At 65.4% G+C, this 19,447-nt stretch overlaps 1 protein-coding gene across 1 annotated transcript in view; it reads left to right on the forward strand.

Annotated features, from left to right (window-relative positions):
• Positions 1–2,044: 2,044 nt before the first annotated feature.
• The window catches only part of ADAMTSL2 (ADAMTS like 2), a 28,240-nt gene continuing 10,837 nt past the window's right edge, over positions 2,045–19,447 (forward strand). Inside the window, exons 1-10 of the mRNA XM_059658434.1 lie at positions 2,045–2,175; positions 2,658–2,800; positions 3,574–3,649; positions 4,619–4,721; positions 5,199–5,344; positions 5,478–5,601; positions 7,172–7,252; positions 10,371–10,546; positions 12,372–12,705; positions 14,746–15,106. Coding sequence (XP_059514417.1) covers positions 2,086–2,175; positions 2,658–2,800; positions 3,574–3,649; positions 4,619–4,721; positions 5,199–5,344; positions 5,478–5,601; positions 7,172–7,252; positions 10,371–10,546; positions 12,372–12,705; positions 14,746–15,106 — 1,634 coding nt within the window. The 5' untranslated portion in view covers positions 2,045–2,085. The remainder of the gene's footprint in view (positions 2,176–2,657; positions 2,801–3,573; positions 3,650–4,618; positions 4,722–5,198; positions 5,345–5,477; positions 5,602–7,171; positions 7,253–10,370; positions 10,547–12,371; positions 12,706–14,745; positions 15,107–19,447) is intronic.

The raw sequence follows: 19,447 nt of genomic DNA on the forward strand, positions 1-19,447 counted from the left end.
TGGAGCCCTGTGCCTGGCCTCCCCGGGGATGCCCAGCTGGCGTGGGCCCAGCCAGGCCCCGTGCCCCGCCGAGCTAGTGTCGAACATCTGCACAGAGTTCCCTGTGCCACCCCTGCTGGCCCTGGCCATTCTGGCCATCTGGTCAGCAGGCCGTGGCCATTTCTGTCCCTTCCTTGGAGCCCTTGGCTGAGCCCTCCTGGGTCTCCCTCAGCCCCTCCACCTGCTTAGGCCTCTGCTTCTCAGAAGAGCCTTTCAGAGCCTGGCTGGGTGACCGGGGAGTGTGATCTCCCCTTTGGGCCTCAGTCTTCCCATCTGTAAAATGGAGCGAGCAGACTGGATGCCTCACGCAGCCCAGGCTCCATACTTGGGAGCGCTAGAGACCAGGCCCCTCTGGAGGCAGAATGAGCCGGGCCGAGGCTGGGCTCCCGCTGCGACACCCCGGCCAGAGGCCGCTCCGTCTGGACACAGGTCACACCACTCTGAGCTCCGGCCGGGAAGGCGGCCGCCCTGCTGGCTGCTCCCAGGCCAAGCAGCAGTGAGCAGGCAGCTGGGCCGGCCTGGCCGGGCTCCAGAGGCGCGGAGCGGGTTAAAGTGTGCGCCAGGCCGCTGCGGGCGGGGGGAGCAGCCTGGTGGGAAGTGTGAGTTCCTCCCTGTCTGCCTGACAGCTATAAAGGCGGCCGCGCTGCGGAGCCGCCACTGGGCTGCGCGCCGCCCTGGGAACCCCGCTCGTGGGTGCTCTTTGAAGCGGAGCAGGGCGGGAGCCGCAGGAAGGGGAGCGCGGAGCCCGCAGCCCTCCGCACGCAGCGGCCCCTGCACACGCACCTGGCGCCGCCTCCCGCGGCCACTCAGCCCCTCTCTCCGAGGACAACCTGCCGCCCGGGACAGGTAGGGCACCTCCACCGCCCGCGTCCCGCGGAGCCGCCCGGGTACGGCGTGCAGCCCAGGCTCCCCGGGCGCCCCCCAGCCCCTGGGGGGCTGTGTAACCGAAGGCGGCCCGGGGGAGGGGTCCAGCCCCCAGGAGCGCGGCGAGGGTGGCCCTCCGCCTCCAGCCTCAGATGCCTGCGGCTCTCCTGTGCATGCGAACCCCTCCCGCTGGCCGCTGGCCGTCTTTGGACCCCAGGGAGGGCTGGATCCCGCGTGAGCCGGGCCTGGCCTGCAGCCAGCGGTGTCTGGGGCCTTAATGAAAACCAAGTGTGAGGCCCGCTCAGCACCTGTCTCCATCCAGCCCGCAGGCAGGAGCTGGAGCACCAATTAGCCAGCGGGACCGGGACCTCCAGGGGCTCCTCTGGCCCCAGGCTGGTGGGGGGACGCAGATGGAGGCTCGCGGGGGAGGGGCGAGATGGGCGGGGAGGGCAGGCCGGCAGCTGGGGAGGTGGGGGCGCCAGCTCCCATCCCCGGGGTGCAGCGCTGTCCTGTCCAGGGCAGAGGCATCCTTGGGGTGCCAGGGTGCCGTTGGCACAGCGCCTGAAACCGGCAGGTGCCTGAGCGCACGGGAGGGAGGGTTTGGTGGAGGAGAGGTAGGCTGAGAGGGGGCGGTTCGGAGGAGCTGGGTCGGGACTGTGGGGGTGGGGGACCTTCATGCCTCTTCGCCTGGAACTAGCCCAGTGCCGGGATGTGCTCTGGGTCTGGGGGCGAGTGTGCTGGGAGCCCCTGCGTCCCAGGGTGGGGGCATCCAGGGACCCACCCCGGAGGAGGTCATTCTCGCGTGGCCAGCCGGCACCGATCAGGTAAGACCCAAGGTGCTCTCGCTGGGCCGGGCGACAGGCCAAGTCCAGGCCGCAGCCCCCTTCCCCCCTGCTTTTCTCCACAGGTGTCCCCAGGGCGCTCGGGTGTCTGAGTTGAGGCAGCACGTGACCCCAAGTGCCCTCAGCCTGGGGGGTGCAGGCTTAGCACCCCCGTGGCAGGCATCTCTAGTCGCTCCCCGAGCCCTCCCCCCAGGCCCCCGGGCAGCCACCACTAACAGACCCCAGATAACCCCGTGGCCCTGGCCCTGGGTGGGTCCCAAGGGCTTTGGCCCCAGGTGGACCCTGGTCAGCGGACGGAGGAGCTGGCCTGGCCTGGGGTGACGGTGGCCTTGCTTCCAGGATGGACCGCGGACGGCGGCCTTCACGCTGGGCCTGGTCCCTGCTGGCTGCGGCACTCGTGGCTGGGGGCGTGGCGTCCACTGGGGCCACGGTGAGCGGGGAGCATGGGCCCTCACCCCGATGGGAGGATGTCACAGGGGCTGTGTGGCCAGTGTCCCGGGCTGCCTTCCCACAGCCCCCTCCTGCCAGGAACACGTGTCAGACCGGCCCCTGAGTGGGGGCCCTGGCCACTTGGAGCCCTGACCACCCAGCAGGACGGGCCGAGGGCTGACCGCCTCCCTCAGAGTGACGTCCAGGAGGCGCGTAGAGGGGGGCGCGTGTCCTGCAGAACCCGGGCTGGGCCCCGGGCTGCTCAGCAGAGAGAAGTCGGGGAGGTTAGGTAGGTCCCCGGGACCCCAGGATGTTCCAGATCTCAAAATGGGAAGGACCCGGGGCCCCCAACTCCCTGGGATGCCCTCCAGGACCACCGCTGACCCCTGGGCCCAGCTGACGAGTGGCCGTGCTGTCCAGGGCCCAGGGCGGGCAGCCGGTCCCGCCGGCGCTCTAGCCCCTAACCTGCCGGTCTCTCAGCAGGACAACAACCCCGTGTCCAACAGCCTGGAGGCGGGCGCGGACGCCACTGCCTCCTGGTGGGGGGAGTGGACCAAGTGGACGGCGTGTTCCCGCAGCTGTGGGACCGGAGTGATGTCCCGGGAGCGGCACTGCCTCCAGCAGAGGTGCGGGCTGGGCACGGGACCCCCGGGGCTGGCCTGAGGGTGGGTACCTGGCCCTCCGCCGGGGCAGCGGGTGAGGGAGGGTCTTGGGCTGGGAAGGGTGTCAGGGTGAGGAGCACAGGCCAGGGAGGGACCTGGCGTCCTGGGGTTCGTCCTGCTCCAGGGACTGGGCACAGGCCTTTGGTGACGAGCAGGACCCATTTCTAAGGCTGGGGAGGGTGGGGGCGCGAGGCCCATGGCCCTCTCCTCTGAAGACCTGAGTTGAATAAACACAGGGAAAAGCATCTGGTGCAGCAGCTACTGTCGGGCAGACCCGGGTTCAAATCTTGTCTCTGCCACTTCCTCGCTGTGTGACCTTGGGCAGGTCACTGAGCCTCTCTGAGCACCGGTGTCCTCATCTGTGGGTGGAGGGGATGCGGAGCCCCCTGACACCTGAGAACCCACGATGATACGTGTGGGTGCTTCCGGGCAGGGCCTGTACACGGCCAATGTCCTTATTCTGGGGATTAATTCTGGGTGCTAGGCGCTGTGCTCTGTGACGGGGAAGTCGAGGTTTATAGGACACCCCCTCCGCTGAGATGGGGCTGGGAGACGCCCCCGATGGCTTGAACCCCTGTGCGATGAGAAGGGCTGGCAGGCTTGAGTGGGGAGGGAGGACCCCTGGGTCAGAGGAATTGGGGGCAGCTCGCGGGCCCAAGGCCCTGGGGGGCAGGAGAGGGCGGGGGCTGCAGCTGGCGGCCCCCAGCGCCGGCTCAGAGCCCCTGTCTTCCCGCCAGGAGGACGTCCATCACCGACGCTGGGAACCGAACCTGCACGGGCACCTCCAAGCGGTACCAGCTGTGCCGCGTCCAGGTGAGGCTCCGCCCCCCAGGGCCCCGACCCTGCCCTCCCTGCCCCCCGCAGGTCCCAGGTGGGTCCTGCCCTGGGCCTGCCCTTACATCCTGTGAAGAGAAGGTGACCGGGCCCCGGCCCAGCAATCAGATCCCCGTGCCCACCGTGTGCCCCGCATGGCAGGGCCAGAGGCCTCACTGCTGCTGGCGGAGCGGCAGCTCCGGGGTCGGGGTCCCCGGCCGAAGCCCCGCTTTGCTCACCGGTCCTGCGCCGGGAGTTTGCGGGAGACCGACATTCGCCAGGTGTCCGGCCCCTGTGAAGCCAGGCAGCCCAGCCCCGCGCAGCGGCCTCCGCACACAGGGGACCCTCCGGGCGGCCAGGGGCTGCCACCTGCGGCTGGGCTCCTGGCAGCGCTCGGCGGGGCCAGAGCCAGCGTGAGCCTGAGCGCCGGGGCCTGGGCAGAGCCAGCCCGAGGGTCGGGGCGTTTGCCCATCAGGGTGCATTCCAGCTCCGCGCCATCCCGTGTCCGGGTGTCTGTGTGTGTCCGCGTGTGTCCGCGTGTGCACACGTGCAGGGGGCTAGGGGCTGGAGGGACCAAGTGGCCACAGCCTCTGTGTTGGCTTCAAGGGTCAGCTGTCCTCCTGGACGCTCGTGGGCTCCGAGGGGGACCCGCCCCCCGTCCTGGGCGCTCCCCTCTGCCCTGGGCCCCACCTCAGCCCCTCCAGCCGGGGACACACTGGGGGCTGCGGGGCCGGGGGAGCCGGGGTGGCAGGGACGCGACAGGGTCCCACCGGAGCCCCTGGGGACAGTCTGAGGGACAGTCGCTGTCCTTCCTCCCGTCCCCGCTCCTCCCGAGAGCGAGCCGGTGAGACGCAGGGAGGAGAGGCCACCCCGGCGGCAGCCACTTCCTGCTGGGCCCGGACAGAAACGCCTTTGTCGGCCGAGTTCCTCCGAGCCTCCCCCCGCCACCCCCCGCCTTCTCGCCCCCAGGAGTGTCCGCCGGACGGGAGGAGCTTCCGGGAGGAGCAGTGTATCTCCTTCAACTCCCACGTGTACAACGGGCGGACGCACCAGTGGAAGCCGCTGTACCCCGGTACCTGGCCCTGGCTGCCGGCGGGGAGCACAGTGCGGGGTGGGGGGTTCCCGACCCTGGGAAGACCCGCTCCCGAGGGGCCAGCCCCTGGGGACAGTGGGAGGGCAGATGGGCAAACTGGCCCAGAGGGAGGGGTCTTGTCGAAGGTCAGGGGGAGTTGAGGCGGCAGAATAAACGAGCTGGCCTTTCCCTGCTGTGGGCGCGTGCAGGGGGTCCCGGGCCAGCAGCCCAGGCCACCAGGGGGCTCAGCCTCCTGCCAGGGGGACCTGCCCCCCCCCCCCAAGAAGGCAGAGGCGGGAGGCACAGAGCCCGCATCATGGTGCATTCCAGCCCCCGAGGCCCCCGCAAGTCCCTCCCACTCTCCGGGCCCCTGTTTCCCTCTCTGTGCCCCAGGGCGTGGGGGAGCGCCGTCTCCGTGGGAAGGAGAGGGGAGCCCCTGAACCCGGCCCCCGATCCTGAGAGGCCCCGTCCCCCCAGATGACTACGTGCACATCTCCAGCAAGCCCTGCGACCTGCACTGCACCACGGTGGACGGCCAGCGGCAGCTCATGGTGCCCGCCCGCGACGGCACGTCCTGCAAGCTCGCCGACCTGCGCGGGGTCTGCGTGTCTGGAAAATGTGAGGTTGTTAAACATTGTAGCACAAGTTCCGCTGGTCTCGTTGCGCCGACCGCCCGCTGCCCGCCGAGGCGGGGCGGCCCCGGGGGCCCGGGCTGCGGCGCACTCCCAGCGGCGCTCTCCGCCTCTCCTCCCGCAGCCCATCGGCTGTGACGGGGTGCTCTTCTCCACCCACACGCTGGACAAGTGCGGCGTCTGCCAGGGCGACGGGAGCAGCTGCACCCACGTGACGGGCACCTACCGCAAGGGGAACGCCAACCTCGGTAAGAGCATGGGGCTCCCACCTCCGGGAGCACGGGGAGCCTGTCTCCACCCCGCTGAGTGGCACCATGCAAGTCCCCCCCCCCCCCCCCGCACGGGCCACCTGATCCTCCCCCCGGGGCCCAGGTGGGTGCCGCCCAGGTGGGTGCCGCCCAGGAGGCCCCCGCTGGCTGGGAATGAGGAGCAGCTCTCTGTGGAGCACCTCAGAACCGTGCTCAGTGCACGCTTGGCTTGGGGCCACGCTTGGCGTTTGCAGCCATGCAGGGAGGTGTGAATGTCGCACTTACGGGAAACCAAGGCACGAGTCCCACCCTCACGGCTGACAGAGCTGAGTTTGGGCTCACAGATTCCGGGGCGCCCCATTCTGCAGAGTCCATGTTTCCGAGGGTGGGGTGTATTTGTTACAGATTGTGAGGGGGCTGGGCAGAGGCCTCACTATGGAGGTGGGGTTGGAGGAAGACCCCTGGGATTCCTCCCCGCCCGTCACACACCTGCCTGCAGGGCCTTCCGCCAGGTCCTTGCAGGGAGACGCAGACCAGCCTTCAGTCAGTGTGTCCCTTTCTGAGCACCTACTGTGTGCCAGGTGGTCCCTTTCTGAGCACCTACTGTGCGCCAGGTGGTCCCTTTCTGAGCACCTACTGTGCGCCAGGTGGTCCCTTTCTGAGCACCTACTGTGCGCCAGGTGGTCCCTTTCTGAGCACCTACTGTGCGCCAGGTGGTCCCTTTCTGAGCACCTACTGTGCGCCAGGCGGTCCCTTTCTGAGCACCTACTGTGCGCCAGGTGGTCCCTTTCTGAGCACCTACTGTGCGCCAGGTGGTCCCTTTCTGAGCACCTACTGTGCGCCAGACGCGGAGGCTGAGGGAAGTTTACGTAGATGCGGTTCATGCCTCACAGAACTCTCAGCGTCGGGGGCTGGGGCTGTCCCTCAAACAACCCCCACTAACTCCCGGGGTGCACCCCGCGCACCTCACACCAGCTCCACGAGGCAAACGTGGAGACAGAGAGGTGAAGAAGCAGCCGGGATGGCGGCTGGGCCTGAACCCAGGTGGCCTTGCTGCGGGGGTCTGGTCCCCACCACCGGCCGACCCTCTTCCCTGGCGAATGTGTGGGCGCTCATCACCGTGAGGCCCTGCAGTGCGAGGCCGCCGTGCCCAGGGACCTCTGGAGCTGGCGCTGATTTAAAATGAACGTCTATGCGCCCACATTCAAATGAATGAGCCTCAGTTCCCGATCGCCTGCCCGTGTGACATGCAGCTGTCTGGTGGCGCTACCGCAGCAGCAAGGGATGTGCCCAGTGGCATCGCACGGGGAGCAGTCATCGGCCCCATGGGAGTGTTTACACCACGGGAATTGGCCAACACTACTGCTGCCCCTCCCCCTAAAAAAGCCAGTGCTGCCTTGGCTGGGTGTTCAGTGGTTAGAGCATCCGCCTGAGGACTGAAGGGTGTAGGTTTGATTCCCGGTCCAGGGCATGCACCTTGGTTGCAGGTTCGAGGCTCTGGTTGCCTTTCCAATTGAGAGGCGGTGGCCGTGGCCAGACCCGCCGCCCAGCGCCGTCTAATCTCCCCCAGGCTACTCCCTGGTGACCCACATCCCGGCTGGCGCCCGAGACATCCAGATCGTGGAGCGGAAGAAGTCCGCCGACATCCTGGGTAGGTCTGGGGGCCTGGGCGGCCGCCTCACCGGGGCGTGGGTTTAGCATGGGGCGAAATGGATGGGCAGAGAGGGAGCAATTGACCCTGGTCCTTTCCTGTGGGGGAGGGATGGGTCGCAGAAGCCAGAACTGCACCCAGTGTGTGTGTGTGTGTGTGTGTGTGTGTGTGTGTGTGTGTGTGTGTGTGTGTTTGTGTGCACGCACATGTGTGTGGAGGGGGTGTCACAGGGAAGCTCAGGTGTGGAAGGACCTTGTACTCAGACCATGGAGGGAGGCGTGATGTCAGGTAGTGAGCTCCCCGTCCCTGGAGAGCCTGGCAAAAGCCGGAGATGCTGAAGGTGGAGCCCTTGCCTCCGGGTAGAGGAGTGAGACTCAGGAGGCGAGAAGTTGAGGCAGAGCGAGTGGCAGGAGGTGGCCCATCTGAGGCCACGGGCAGCCAGCTGTAGGGGGAGGGTGTGGACTGAGGTCTGGGGCGGTGGGGCGGGGAAGCTTTCGGATTCTGGAGTCATCTGCACAGTGGCCAAGGCTGTGAGGGGATGCTGGGGACCGGTTCCCAGCGCCTGCCTCACCTCCTGCCTCTGAGGGTGGCCCTGTGAGAGCCAGGGCTGGGGGCGTGGTAGGAGGCTCCAGCCCCCGACCTGGCAGGCTGCACGCTCCAGGCCCTGGCATCCGCTCCGCAAGCCAGGCCTCCTCCCGTCGGCCGCTTGACTGCCTGCAAGGAGGCCAGGAGACGCTGTGCGAGTCTAACAGACACATGGGAAGATCCCCGGCCTCAGTGGAGCCTAGGAAAGATGGGGCAGGGAGAGATGGGGCAGGAGAGATGGGGCAGGGAGAGGTGGGGCAGGGAGAGATGGGGCAGGAGAGATGGGGCAGGAGAGATGGGGCAGGGAGAGATGGGGCAGGGAGAGGTGGGGCAGGAGAGGTGGGGCAGGGAGAGATGGGGCAGGGAGAGATGGGGCAGGAGAGGTGGGGCAGGGAGAGATGGGGCAGGAGAGACGGGGCAGGGAGAGACTGGGCAGGGAGAGATGGGGCAGGGAGAGGTGGGGCAGGAGAGATGGGGCAGGGAGAGATGGGGCAGGGAGAGATGGGGCAGGAGAGATGGGGCAGGGAGAGATGGGGCAGGAGAGATGGGGCAGGGAGAGATGGGGCAGGAGAGATGGGGCAGGGAGAGATGGGGCAGGGAGAGACTGGGCAGGGAGAGATGGGGCAGGGAGAGATGGGGCAGGGAGAAATGGGGCAGGGGAGATGGGGCAGGAGAGGTGGGGCAGGGAGAGATGGGGCAGGGAGAGGTGGGGCAGGGAGAGATGGGGCAGGGAGAGGTGGGGCAGGAGAGATGGGGCAGGGAGAGATGGGGCAGGAGAGGTGGGGCAGGGAGAGATGGGGCAGGGAGAGGTGGGGCAGGGAGAGATGGGGCAGGGAGAGGTGGGGCAGGAGAGATGGGGCAGGGAGAGATGGGGCAGGAGAGGTGGGGCAGGGAGAGATGGGGCAGGGAGAGATGGGGCAGGGAGAAGTGGGGCAGGGAGAGATGGGGCAGGAGAGATGGGGCAGGGAGAGATGGGGCAGGAGAGGTGGGGCAGGAGAGATGGGGCAGGAGAGGTGGGGCAGGGAGAGGTGGGGCAGGGAGAGATGGGGTAGGGAGAGGTGGGGCAGGGAGAGGTGGGGCAGGAGAGATGGGGCAGGGAGAGATGGGGCAGGGAGAGGTGGGGCAGGAGAGGTGGGGCAGGGAGAGGTGGGGCAGGGAGAGATGGGGCAGGAGAGATGGGGCAGGGAGAGATGGGGCAGGGAGAGGTGGGGCAGGGAGAGGTGGGGCAGGGAGAGGTGGGGCAGGGAGAGATGGGGCAGGAGAGATGGGGCAGGGAGAGATGGGGCAGGGAGAGATGGGGCAGGGAGAGGTGGGGCAGGGAGAGGTGGGGCAGGGAGAGGTGGGGCAGGGAGAGGTGGGGCAGGGAGAGGTGGGGCCTAGGAAAGCCACAGGCAGGAAGGTCGTTACTGTCAGGCACAGGCTTTGGACCCGGCTGGGAGTGAACCCCACGCACATCCCCGTCACTGGGCCCAGACAGGGGCCCCAGCTGCGCCCAGCGCGCTCGGCGGGTCTCCGGCACGTCATCTGGTGACGCTGCTGCGCTGAGGGTATTTTCCCAGCAGATGCGTCTGCTTGTGTGTTGGCCTCGTAATCACCCGACTGCTCCCTTGGGCCAGGCCCCCCGCCTCCTCGCTCCCTCCGTCCCCTGGCCCTGGCACAGGGTCACCCTCCGCACCCTGGGGACCATCGCTCCGGCCTGGGCAGTGGCTGCAGCCTCGGGCGGTGGATGCGGTGCTGGGCCTGCAGGCACCTTCCTGCTGTCTGGGTGGCATGGGCCTGAGTCAGGCCCCGAGTGACCGCCCTGCTGAGGTCCGCCTTCCCAATGCCCACCCCGCCCCGCCTCACAGAGAAAGCGCCCGGCGCCCTCAGCGCATCCGGGAGGATGGGGAGGCTGGGCCAGCGGGCATCCCGGCCACACCAGTCTCGGCAGCACCCAGGCCCGGCTCCCAGCAGGGGCACGGAGCTGGTCAGTGAGGGTGGTCGGGAAGGGCCGGCCGGAACCTCCAGGGCAGTGCTCCGGGCCAGCCAGGCCAGGGCTGCAGCGTCACCAGTGTGGGTCCTAGATGGGCAGTGAGGTGCCCTCCCCATGTCCAGGGTGTGGGGATGCTGGGGACACGCCGGGCCCAGGGCAGGGTCACAGGTGAGTCTGCAGCAGAGCCAGCTGGACGGCCCCGCCCGCCCACCTGGCTGACACCTGCTGCCCAGCCCTTGCCCCCCAGGCGCGGGCCCCCGTCTCCAGACCTGGAGGCTTAGTCCTGACGCTGCCCATCACCTCGGAGCCCAGCCCCTTCTGAGGCAGCCAGAACGACAGGACCGGGCCACCCCGACGAGGCCTTGCTTAGTTTGGGCGACAGGAAAGTGGCTTCCCGTGTCCTGGGCACCCCTGGCCAGGCCGCAGGCTGGTGCCGCAGAGCCCACTCCCTGAGGCGTGAGGTTTCTGTCTTTGGGGTGTCTGGGAGGGTTAGCGGGTGAGCGGTGGCCACGGTTCCCTCCAGCCAGTCGGCGCCTCTGACCGGCAGCCTTTCCCCATCAGCCCTCGCCGATGAAGCCGGCAACTACTTCTTCAACGGCGACTTCAAGGTGGACAGCCCCAAGAACTTCAACATCGCCGGCACCGTGGTCAAGTACCGGCGGCCCATGGACATCTACGAGACCGGCATCGAGTACATCGTGGCCCAGGGGCCCACCAGCCAGGGCCTGAACGTCATGGTGCGTGTGCTGGGCGGCGCCGGGCAGGGGCCTCTGGGCCAGCACGCCGCACAGCGAGCGGCTACCGTGTCCCACCCGGAGGGGGCCGGCCTCCGTTCTCCCCTCACTGGTCCATCTGCTGATTCACTCTTTCCTTCCTTCCTTCCCCTGAATTTTAATTGCCCCCTCCCCACCGTGGATGGGCAATTCAGGGGTTTTGTGCAGGTCCCTGGGGATGACAGGGGGCAGGAGGATGGAGGCTGGACGGGGGTGCAGGACCCCCCTCACACTGGGGGTTATGCCCTCTGTGCGGCTTCCTCCCCTCTTCCCGGCCACGGCCTTTGTCCAGGTCCTGAACGCTGAGGCCACGCAGGCTGCTGGCCGTGGCCCTCCCCCGACGCTGCCCCGGTGCTCACGGCTTCTGCGGCAGGGTGTGCGCGGGCGTGAGGAAAGGCAGGAGCCGGTGCGGGCCTGTTAGCCCAGCCTGCCGGGAGCTGTCCTGGCTGATCGGGAACGTGCGCCATCGCGGTGGCGTCCCAGCGCCGAGAGCATGTCCCTGAACCGGGTGCAGCCGCGATGGGCATTTCTTTTTTTAAAAAATATATTTTATTGATTTTTTTACAGAAAGGAAGGGAGAGGGATAGAGAGTTAGAAACATCGATGAGAGAGAAACATCGATCAGCTGCCTCCTGCACACCTCCCACTGGGGATGTGCCCACAACCAAGGCACATGCCCTTGACCGGAATCGAACCTGGGACCTTTCAGTCCACAGGCCAACGCTCTATCCACTGAGCTAAACCGGTTTCGGCACAATGGGCATTTCTGACGCCCCGAGGCCTCTCCCGGAGGCCGGGGGACACGTGGGGACAGAGCCGCCACTAGAGCTGTTTAGACTTCACCAGGGCGGCATTCGGAACCTCACGTTACAAACAAAGAACCCGACCACAGAGGGATGAGTGACATGCCCGTCCCCGAACTGTAAGGGGCACAGCTGGCTGTGCGTGCGGGTGGGCTGCTGCCAGAGCCGCCTGTGCCCGCGGGGTCTCAGTCAGGTGCCCCTCCCCCCTCGGGGCTGCTGGGTACATTTGTACCTCCTCTCAGAGCCACCCCGAGGCGGGCTGCCCCCTGCACCCCCGCCCCCAGGCTGCAGGCCCACGTGCAGGTCTGGTCCCCAGGAAACGCACGGGAGTTGGAGGTGGGTGTGCAGGAGGCCTTGGGGGTCTCCGAGCAGCGCCTGTGTGAACTACGGGGACAGGACTGGGCAGAGGAAGGCGTGAGCTGGGAGGCAGGTGACAGGAGCCGGAGCTCTGGGGCGGCAGTCGCCCCTCAGGGCAGCTGAGTTGAGGCAGGGGTCTGGCTTAGCCACTGGGAAGCGTGGGGGAAGGGTCGTGACCTTCGGGAGGCAGGTCCCTTGGGCTGAGCCACCTCTGTGGCTAGTCCGTCCACCCCTCTTGGGCCGGCGTCACTCCAGACCCCTCGCATGGTGACAGGACGGGGAGAGGGAGTGGACGCCGCCCTGGTCAGACGGTGACTCCACGCGAAAGCAGGCGGCCGCTCCCCTGCCGATGGGGTGGAAAGAGCGCGTTGGCCGGTCAGTGGCCCCGACTTGAGGTCACGCTGATCTGCCCTGGGAAAGCCGCAGTGGGGACACTGCTCAGCGGGGACACTGCTCAGCGGGGACACTGCTCGGTGGCGCGGGCCAGTCCACACGCCCGCCACTGCCCGAACCCTGGCTCCCGGCTCCCGCAGCCTCCCGGGCGCCTCCATTCTCCAAGCTTCTGAGCCCAGGGGCCTGGGGGAGGGCGGGTCACACGGATGGACAGGCTCCTCTCTCCCGCCCTCCAGGTGTGGAACCAGAACGGCAAAAGCCCCTCCATCACCTTCGAGTACACGCTGCAGCACCCGCCGCACGCCAGCCTGCGGCCCCTCTACTACAGCTTCCCCGGCTCCGAGAGCCAGGAGCTGGACGGCCCGGGGCTGCTGGGCTTCCTGCAGCACAATGGCTCGCTCTACGGCCAGGCCTCCTCCGAGCGCCTGGGCACGGACAACCGGCTGTTCAGCACGCCGGGCACGGGCCCGGAGCTGGGGCTGAGCCAGGGCCAGGAGACCAACGAGGTGTGCGAGCAGGCCAGCGGCGGCCGGGCCTGCGAGGGGTCCCTCCGGGGCCAGGGCTCCCGAGGTAACCAGAAGCGGGGGTACGGCAGGGGCTTCCCGGGGAGCGGGGCCGGGGGGAAGGGCCTTCAGTCCCCCAGACCGCAGAGGAGCCCGACAAGAGGTGCCGGTTCCTTGCAGGCGTGCCGGGCGGGCACAGGGCTAGGCCTTCGCGTACGCCCGTCCTCTGACGTTCGTTCTTTGAGGTGGGTGCGCTTGCCCCCACTTGACAGATGGGGAGACTGAGGCTTGGAGAGGGAGGACTTGCTCACGTCACACAGACCACCGTGGTGGAGTGGGAGTCCAACCCAGGACAGTCTGACTCCATCGCCCCTGCTCTTGCTGATCTGGTAGAGACGGACGGACAGACAGACAGCCCCACCCCAAGTGTGGCAGGAGCTGTGGAAGGGGATAGCGGGCAGCTGAGGGGCAGGGGTGACTCCTGATCTGAGGACTTGGGAACAGGGAAGGATTGGCCGGCTGAGGGCAGGAAAGAGAGGTGGGGACGAGGATGAGGCAGGAAGTGTGGGTGGAGATGTGGTGGGGAACCGGGGTCAGGGTCCCCAATATCCATGCTGCCAATTCCAACGGCCACAGCTCAGCAGGGTTGTTCTGAGGGAGGAGGGTGGACCAGACCTGGGGAGAATCCCCTCACTCACTTGGGGAGCAGGTCTCCAAGCTCCTCAGCATCTCTCCGTGGAAGGCCGTGTCAGTGTCCTGGGGCCGCCATAATAGCGATCACACACTGGTGGCCCAGGTCAACAGAGATGGGTTCTCTCCCACTTCTAGAGGCCACAAACCCCAAACCAAGTTGTCAGGGTTCCAGGGAAGGGTCCTTCCTGCCCCCTCCCCCCAGTTCTGAGGGTGCCAGGCGTCCTTGGCTTTCGGCCGCATCCCTCCAGGCTCTGCCTGCTCCTTGGAGACTGCCGCGGTGCCCTCCTCTTCCTGCAAGGACGGCAGTCATTGGATGGAGGTCCCACCCTACATCTGGGGTGATCTCCTCCAGACCCTTAACTAGGCTGACAAAGATCCTATCCTATCTAATAAAAGAGAAAAATGGTAATTGGCGTACGACGATACCCTTTTCATTGGCTAATCAGGGCTATATGCAAATTAACTGCCAACTAAGATTGGCAGTTAACTGCCAACAAGATGGCGGTTAATTTGCATATGTAGGCACAATGCAGGGAGGCGAAAGGGAAAGCAGGAAGAAGCCCCCTGCCACTGACAGTGATCGGAAACCCAGGGGGGAGCTAAGAGCTGGGGGGCAGGGCAAAGGCCTGGGTCAGAGGCGTCAGGCTTGGGCGGGGGGTGGAGCAAGCGATCAGAGGGAGATGGGGGTCCCCTGCCCAGGCATGATTCCTGGGCCAGAGGCCTCAGGCCTGGGCGGGGGCCAGAGCCAGTGATCAGGGGGAGATGGGGGTCCCGTGTCCAAGCCTGACACCTCTGGCGGAGGCGTCAGGCCTGGGCAAGGGGCCGATCAGGCGATCGGAGGGTGATGGGGGTCTACGCCTCTGGCCGAGGCATCAGGCCTGGGCAAGGGGCCGATCCTGCGATTGGAGGGTGATAGGGGTCAATGCCTGAGGGCTCCCAGTATGTGAGAGGGGGCAGGCTGGGCTGAGGGACACTCCCCTCCCCACACACACCCAGTGCACGAATTTCGTGCACCGGGCCCCTAGTCCTATATAATAAAAGGCTAATGTGCAAATTGTTCTCTCGACCAGGAGTTCAACCAGGGGGTGGGGCCGGCCTGCCAACTGCCTGTGGCCCCTCCCCCCAGCCAGCCCGGCCCGATTGGCCCATGCACAAATTCATGCACCGGGCCTCTAGTTTCCAAATAAACTCATACCCTAAGATTCTGGGTGGACATGAATTTGGGGGGACCCCCTTCGAACCACTGCAGACTCCCCACCGAGTGCCTAGGCTAGCTTTCGGACTCCCCTCGGGATGTGGTCCCTCATGGGGCAGAGACCTGCCCCCAGGGGCTTCCAGGTTCAGCCCCAGGTCGCACCCCTGCCCTCCGCCATGTGAGGGGCTGCTTGAAGTTAAGCTACCATCTCCCTTGCAGACGGCAACGCCACGAGGGCAGCTCCCCCAGCGGACAAGGATGACCAAGAGGCCGACGCCCACCTTCCCTCCCCGGAGTTCATCCCGGCCTTCATCATCCTGGCCCCAGGCTCCGACTCCAAGGATCTCAACTTCACCGAGATGGTCCACAGACTCTTCGGGCAGGGCCTGCCCCGGAGAGCCCCGGCCGAGGGCCTCTATGTGGACTACGACGAGAGCGAGGGGCCCGGCGCTTACCTGCTCAACGGGTCCTACCTGGAGCTGAGCAATGACCGAGTGACCAACAGCTCCTCCGAGGTCCCCTTCCCCAACGGGAGCGCCAGCCTCCCCGCCTCGGCCGGGAACAGGACGCACAAGGCCAGGTAGGAGGTGCCCCCTGCCCGGGCCAGGGGCCTCTGGGGCGGGGTCTGGGTCAGTGAGGCCTGGAGATGGGGTGCGCCGGTCTGGCCATGCCGCCCACACCCTCTCCTGCCCTGTGGATCTGAGCAGGAGGTCGGAGGCCTGGGTTTCAGTATAAAATAGTTTTGCCCCTTATTTTATACATTTCAGTCAAAGAAGCAGGCGTCAGTGGGTTACAAGAGATCCAGTGGCAATAGGTGGGGGAGACGGGACAGCCCTGAGACTGGTTACCAGTTCACCGAGCGGACACGGGCGCACTTCTTCCACGTGGGTGGGTGCTGGTCAGCGGTTCGCAATTGGCACGGGGTAACGGGCGGGCGGGGACCTGGGCCTGGTCTCCCGCTGGTGCGCTGGTTGTGCTTTGAGGGTCCGGGAGACAGGAAATGACTGTGAAATTCCAAAGGTATGTTATTCTCCTCGATGCAAACAAGACAACGGACAACAAAAGACTGACCTTTGTTAGGGAGAAATAATTACCAGGTATGCTACTGTAGATGCAAAAAATAAAATTAAAATTAAAAATAAAACAGACAGCGCACAGGCTCCGTTGAGGTAAAGACTGACCTTCGTCAGGGAGAAACAGGTCTCTGACTTGCAAAGGGGTGGCAGCAGGTGTGTCTTGTAGATGCAAAAAGAGAGGCTCAGGGAGGCCACCCTGGAGCTTTGCCAGGGAAAATGCCAGCCTGGGACGTGATTACCCGCCGGGAACTGCTCCTCGGGAGGAAGCTTTAATTTCAGACCATCCCGCTGGTTCCTCTCGGTCCCTGAGCTGGTGGGGCCCGCCTGTGCCGCGCCCCCCTCCCCCAAGCTGGTCAGGTTTAGTATGTGGGGCGGGGGGAGGGACCCCGCCAGGGCTAAGGTCTGGAGACCTGAGTCGTGGGCTCAACTCTGCCGGCCGCGTGACTCAGACACGCCCGGGCCCCTCTCTGGGCACATTGGGTTTCCGGTACCTGTGGGGTCCCAGGAACCAATACAATGGATTGTCAACCCTCAGGGAGGCCCCCCGCTGGCAGCCATCAAAGGGTGCAGCCGCCGACACCAAAGACGGTCTTTTAAGATAAAGGGCCGAGGGAGCGGCGGGAAACCACCGGGCTGACACGGCCTGAAATAGCCCCGTCTGGGCGAGCTGTCCAAACACAGGAAGTCGCGTCTGCTCCCCGAGAGGGCGGAATCAAAGGGGCAGCCCAGAAAGGAAAGGTTATTTTCATCTTCTCGGGACAGCCTCAGACAATCGAGGGAGGCCCCGAGCCAGGCCGCGACGTGGGGAGACAGCGTTGGGGGAAGCAGAGCAGGCAGCGCTGCGGGGTCACTTATAAACAAGCACCGGGAGCCGACCTGCCCCGGTGGGAGGAGCCTGACCTGCGGGGTGGGAGGAGCCTGACCTGCGGGGTGGGAGGAGCCTGACCTGCTGGGTGGGAGGAGCCTGACCTGCTGGGAAGGGCGGAGCCTGACCTGCGGGGTGGGAGGAGCCTGACCTGCGGGGTGGGAGGAGCCTGACCTGCGGGGTGGGAGGAGCCAGGTGCAGTCACCAGCCAGCCCAGCCCTTGTTTTGGACTCCCAAGGCTGCGGGGGCGCAGTCTCCCTTCCCCACGGAGGCAGCGGGTGAAGGGCTGGGGGTCCCGCGATTTCCTGGGTGTTTCCCTCCTGGCACCGCTTCTAAGAACCGAACCTGCCTTGTTGTACGAACGCACGCAGGGTTTTCCGAGAGCGGCCGCGTGTGCCGTGCTGGTGCTGCGAGCGAGGCGTGGTGCCCACGCAAGAAACGTCCAAACCTGCAGGAATCTTTTTGAGTTGATCTCATCCGAACTGACGACAGGCGCCGGGAAGCAGTTTCCAGGGCCTGAGAGAAGGCTCGGGAGGATGCTTACCCCTTACTCTGCAGCAGAACCCAAGGGGAAGACGCAGGGGCGACATGACATCACTGGTGCTGGACCAGGGAGGCAGGAGAGCGGGAAGCCCCTGGGCCTGGGTACAAAGTAAAGTGAGGACGCGCGCTCCTTTCCACAGGGGGTGCAGGTGCAGGTAGCGAGCGGCAGGGATTAACAGGTAAAACGCTGCGGGGGTGCGGTCAGGAACGCTACTGTAGATGCAAAAAAAAAAAAAAAAAAGAGGCTGAGCTGAGGCAAAGGTTGACCTTTGTTAGGGGAAAAAATGACCTCGATCCTGCAAAGGTGAGCCGCCAGGTGCGCTACTGCAGATGCAAAAACAGACAACAGGCTTGGAGGTCAAGGCTGACCTTTGTCGGGGCCAGGCCCAGCCCAGGGCACAACCACCGCCTGGAATGCTGTTTGTCGGGAAGTTTCCATTTCCCACCGGCCATGCTGTGGTTCCTTTGGTCTCTGAGTCTGTGGGACCCTCCGTGCAGCACCCCCCCCCCCCCGCCCCTGAGCTGCTCAGGTCAGCATGTGGCCTTTGTGCGTCCACAGTGGCTGTCCCCCGAGAAATACCTTTTGTGCTTAACCTCCGAGGGTTATTTTAAACTGGCCACGCTCCCCCGGGGGGAGTGAGTCACCCGCCTGCCGGCTGGGGAGCAGGGAGCGTGTAATTAGATAAAGATGGCCCGTCTCCAGGGGGGGGGGGGTCGGCGGGCTCCGTGGGACCTCCTCGTGGTCTTTGTTCTTTGGGAGACTCAGAGCTGCGGAGAGGAGGGTGGGGGCACAGTTCAGCCTCTTCCAATCAAGGGTGCGGCGATCTCCCTGGCGTCCCCCCAGAGGCCTGCTCACCAGCTGGCTAGTCCCTCACTCTCCACAGGCCCTTTGGTCTCAGGTGACGGACTGGTGAGTGGGAGCAGCGCACGTTACAGTTTTCTCTCATGTTTTTCTTTTCTTTTTCAATTACAGTTGACATTCAGTGTGATTTTGTATTGGTTTCAGGCATACAGCATAGCAGTTAAACCAGTGGTTCTCAACCTTGGCTGCACATTAGAATCACCTGGGAATCTTTTTTTTTTTTTTTTTTAATTTTTTTTTGGGGGGGAGGAGAGGGGGAGGAGATGGGCATCTTTTTAAAATCCTGATTTCTGGGCCTCATCCTCCGGAAATTCTGTTTCTTTGTTATGGGGTGGGGGCCACAACATTAGTAACCAAGAAACAGAATTTCCGGAGGATGAGGCCCAGAAATCAGGATTTTAAAAAGATGCCCAGGTGATTCTAATGTGCAGCCACGGTTGAGAACCACTGAGTTAGACAATCACAGCGTTTAGTGTCCCTCCGCCCCCCATGTTTCCAGCACCCACCTGGCATGGTTATTACAATATGATTGATATATTTCCTGAGTTTCTTCTCATTTTAAAAAAATGTATTTTTATTGGTTTCAGAGAGGAAGGGAGAGGAGAGATAGAAACATCCATGATGAGAATCGTGGATCGGCTGCCTCCTCCTGCACACCCCACACTGGGGATCGAGCCCGCAACCCGGATGTGTGCCCTGACCGGGAATTGAACCGTGACCTCCTGGTTCATAGTTCGACGCTCAACCGCTGAGCCACGCCTGCTGGGCTCCTCTCATTTTTAAAGAGGACATTGGGGGGGACCTTCCCCTTCCCTGGGGTGCTATGAAAGGGCTGGGGGGCCTGGTGTGAAGCCACCAGGAGAGGGGGCCCAGCAGGCTCTGAGCAGCTGTGCAACCAGCCACTGCTCACCGCTCACTGCCTGCGACCTCCCACTGCCTTCCCCTCGCCCCCCCCGCCCCCCTCCCCCCCGCCCCCCCGCGCCCCCCCCCCCCCCCCCCCGCTCCCCGCCATTTATGCAGCCTCTTCAATTCATTCATTACTTCCTGGTCCTCAGAGCTGGAGGGCCTTCAGGGGATGTTCCTGCAAAAGCAAACTGTGATGCCATTCGCATCGGCTTGGGAAAGTCCAACCAGGGTCTCTCCACGGAACAGACTGGAAGGCCTTTCAGAGGCATGGCCCGCGTCCTGGGCCTGACAGCAGGGCCCAGGGAGGGCCTGAGGCTGCGCCCAGACTTCCCCTGTGACACTCAGCTCCTCCTAGCAGCCCCCCCAACCCCCCGCCCCCGGGACCTCAGGGAGGCGGACGGCCCGCTGCTGTGTCCGCAGAGGGAGGTCGAGCCGGGCCATGTGCTGAGCCCTGGGAGCGGCCGCCTGGCATGGCCACCTCCCTCCTCCCCTCCTCCCCTCGAGTCCCGGCGGAGCCCGGAGCCTGGAGCCCTGCATGGGCATCAGAGGTGGAGGCTGGGCCCAGCACGCCCGCGGGTTCAGAGGAGCCAGCAGCCCTAACAATAGTTGGCTCGGGCGCCCGGGTTCCGGCCAAGAATCCTGGCTGGTCGCTGGCCGGCCGCTGGCTGG

This window comes from Myotis daubentonii, chromosome 11 (genome assembly GCF_963259705.1).
Source record: "Myotis daubentonii chromosome 11, mMyoDau2.1, whole genome shotgun sequence".
Taxonomy (NCBI): domain Eukaryota; kingdom Metazoa; phylum Chordata; class Mammalia; order Chiroptera; family Vespertilionidae; genus Myotis; species Myotis daubentonii.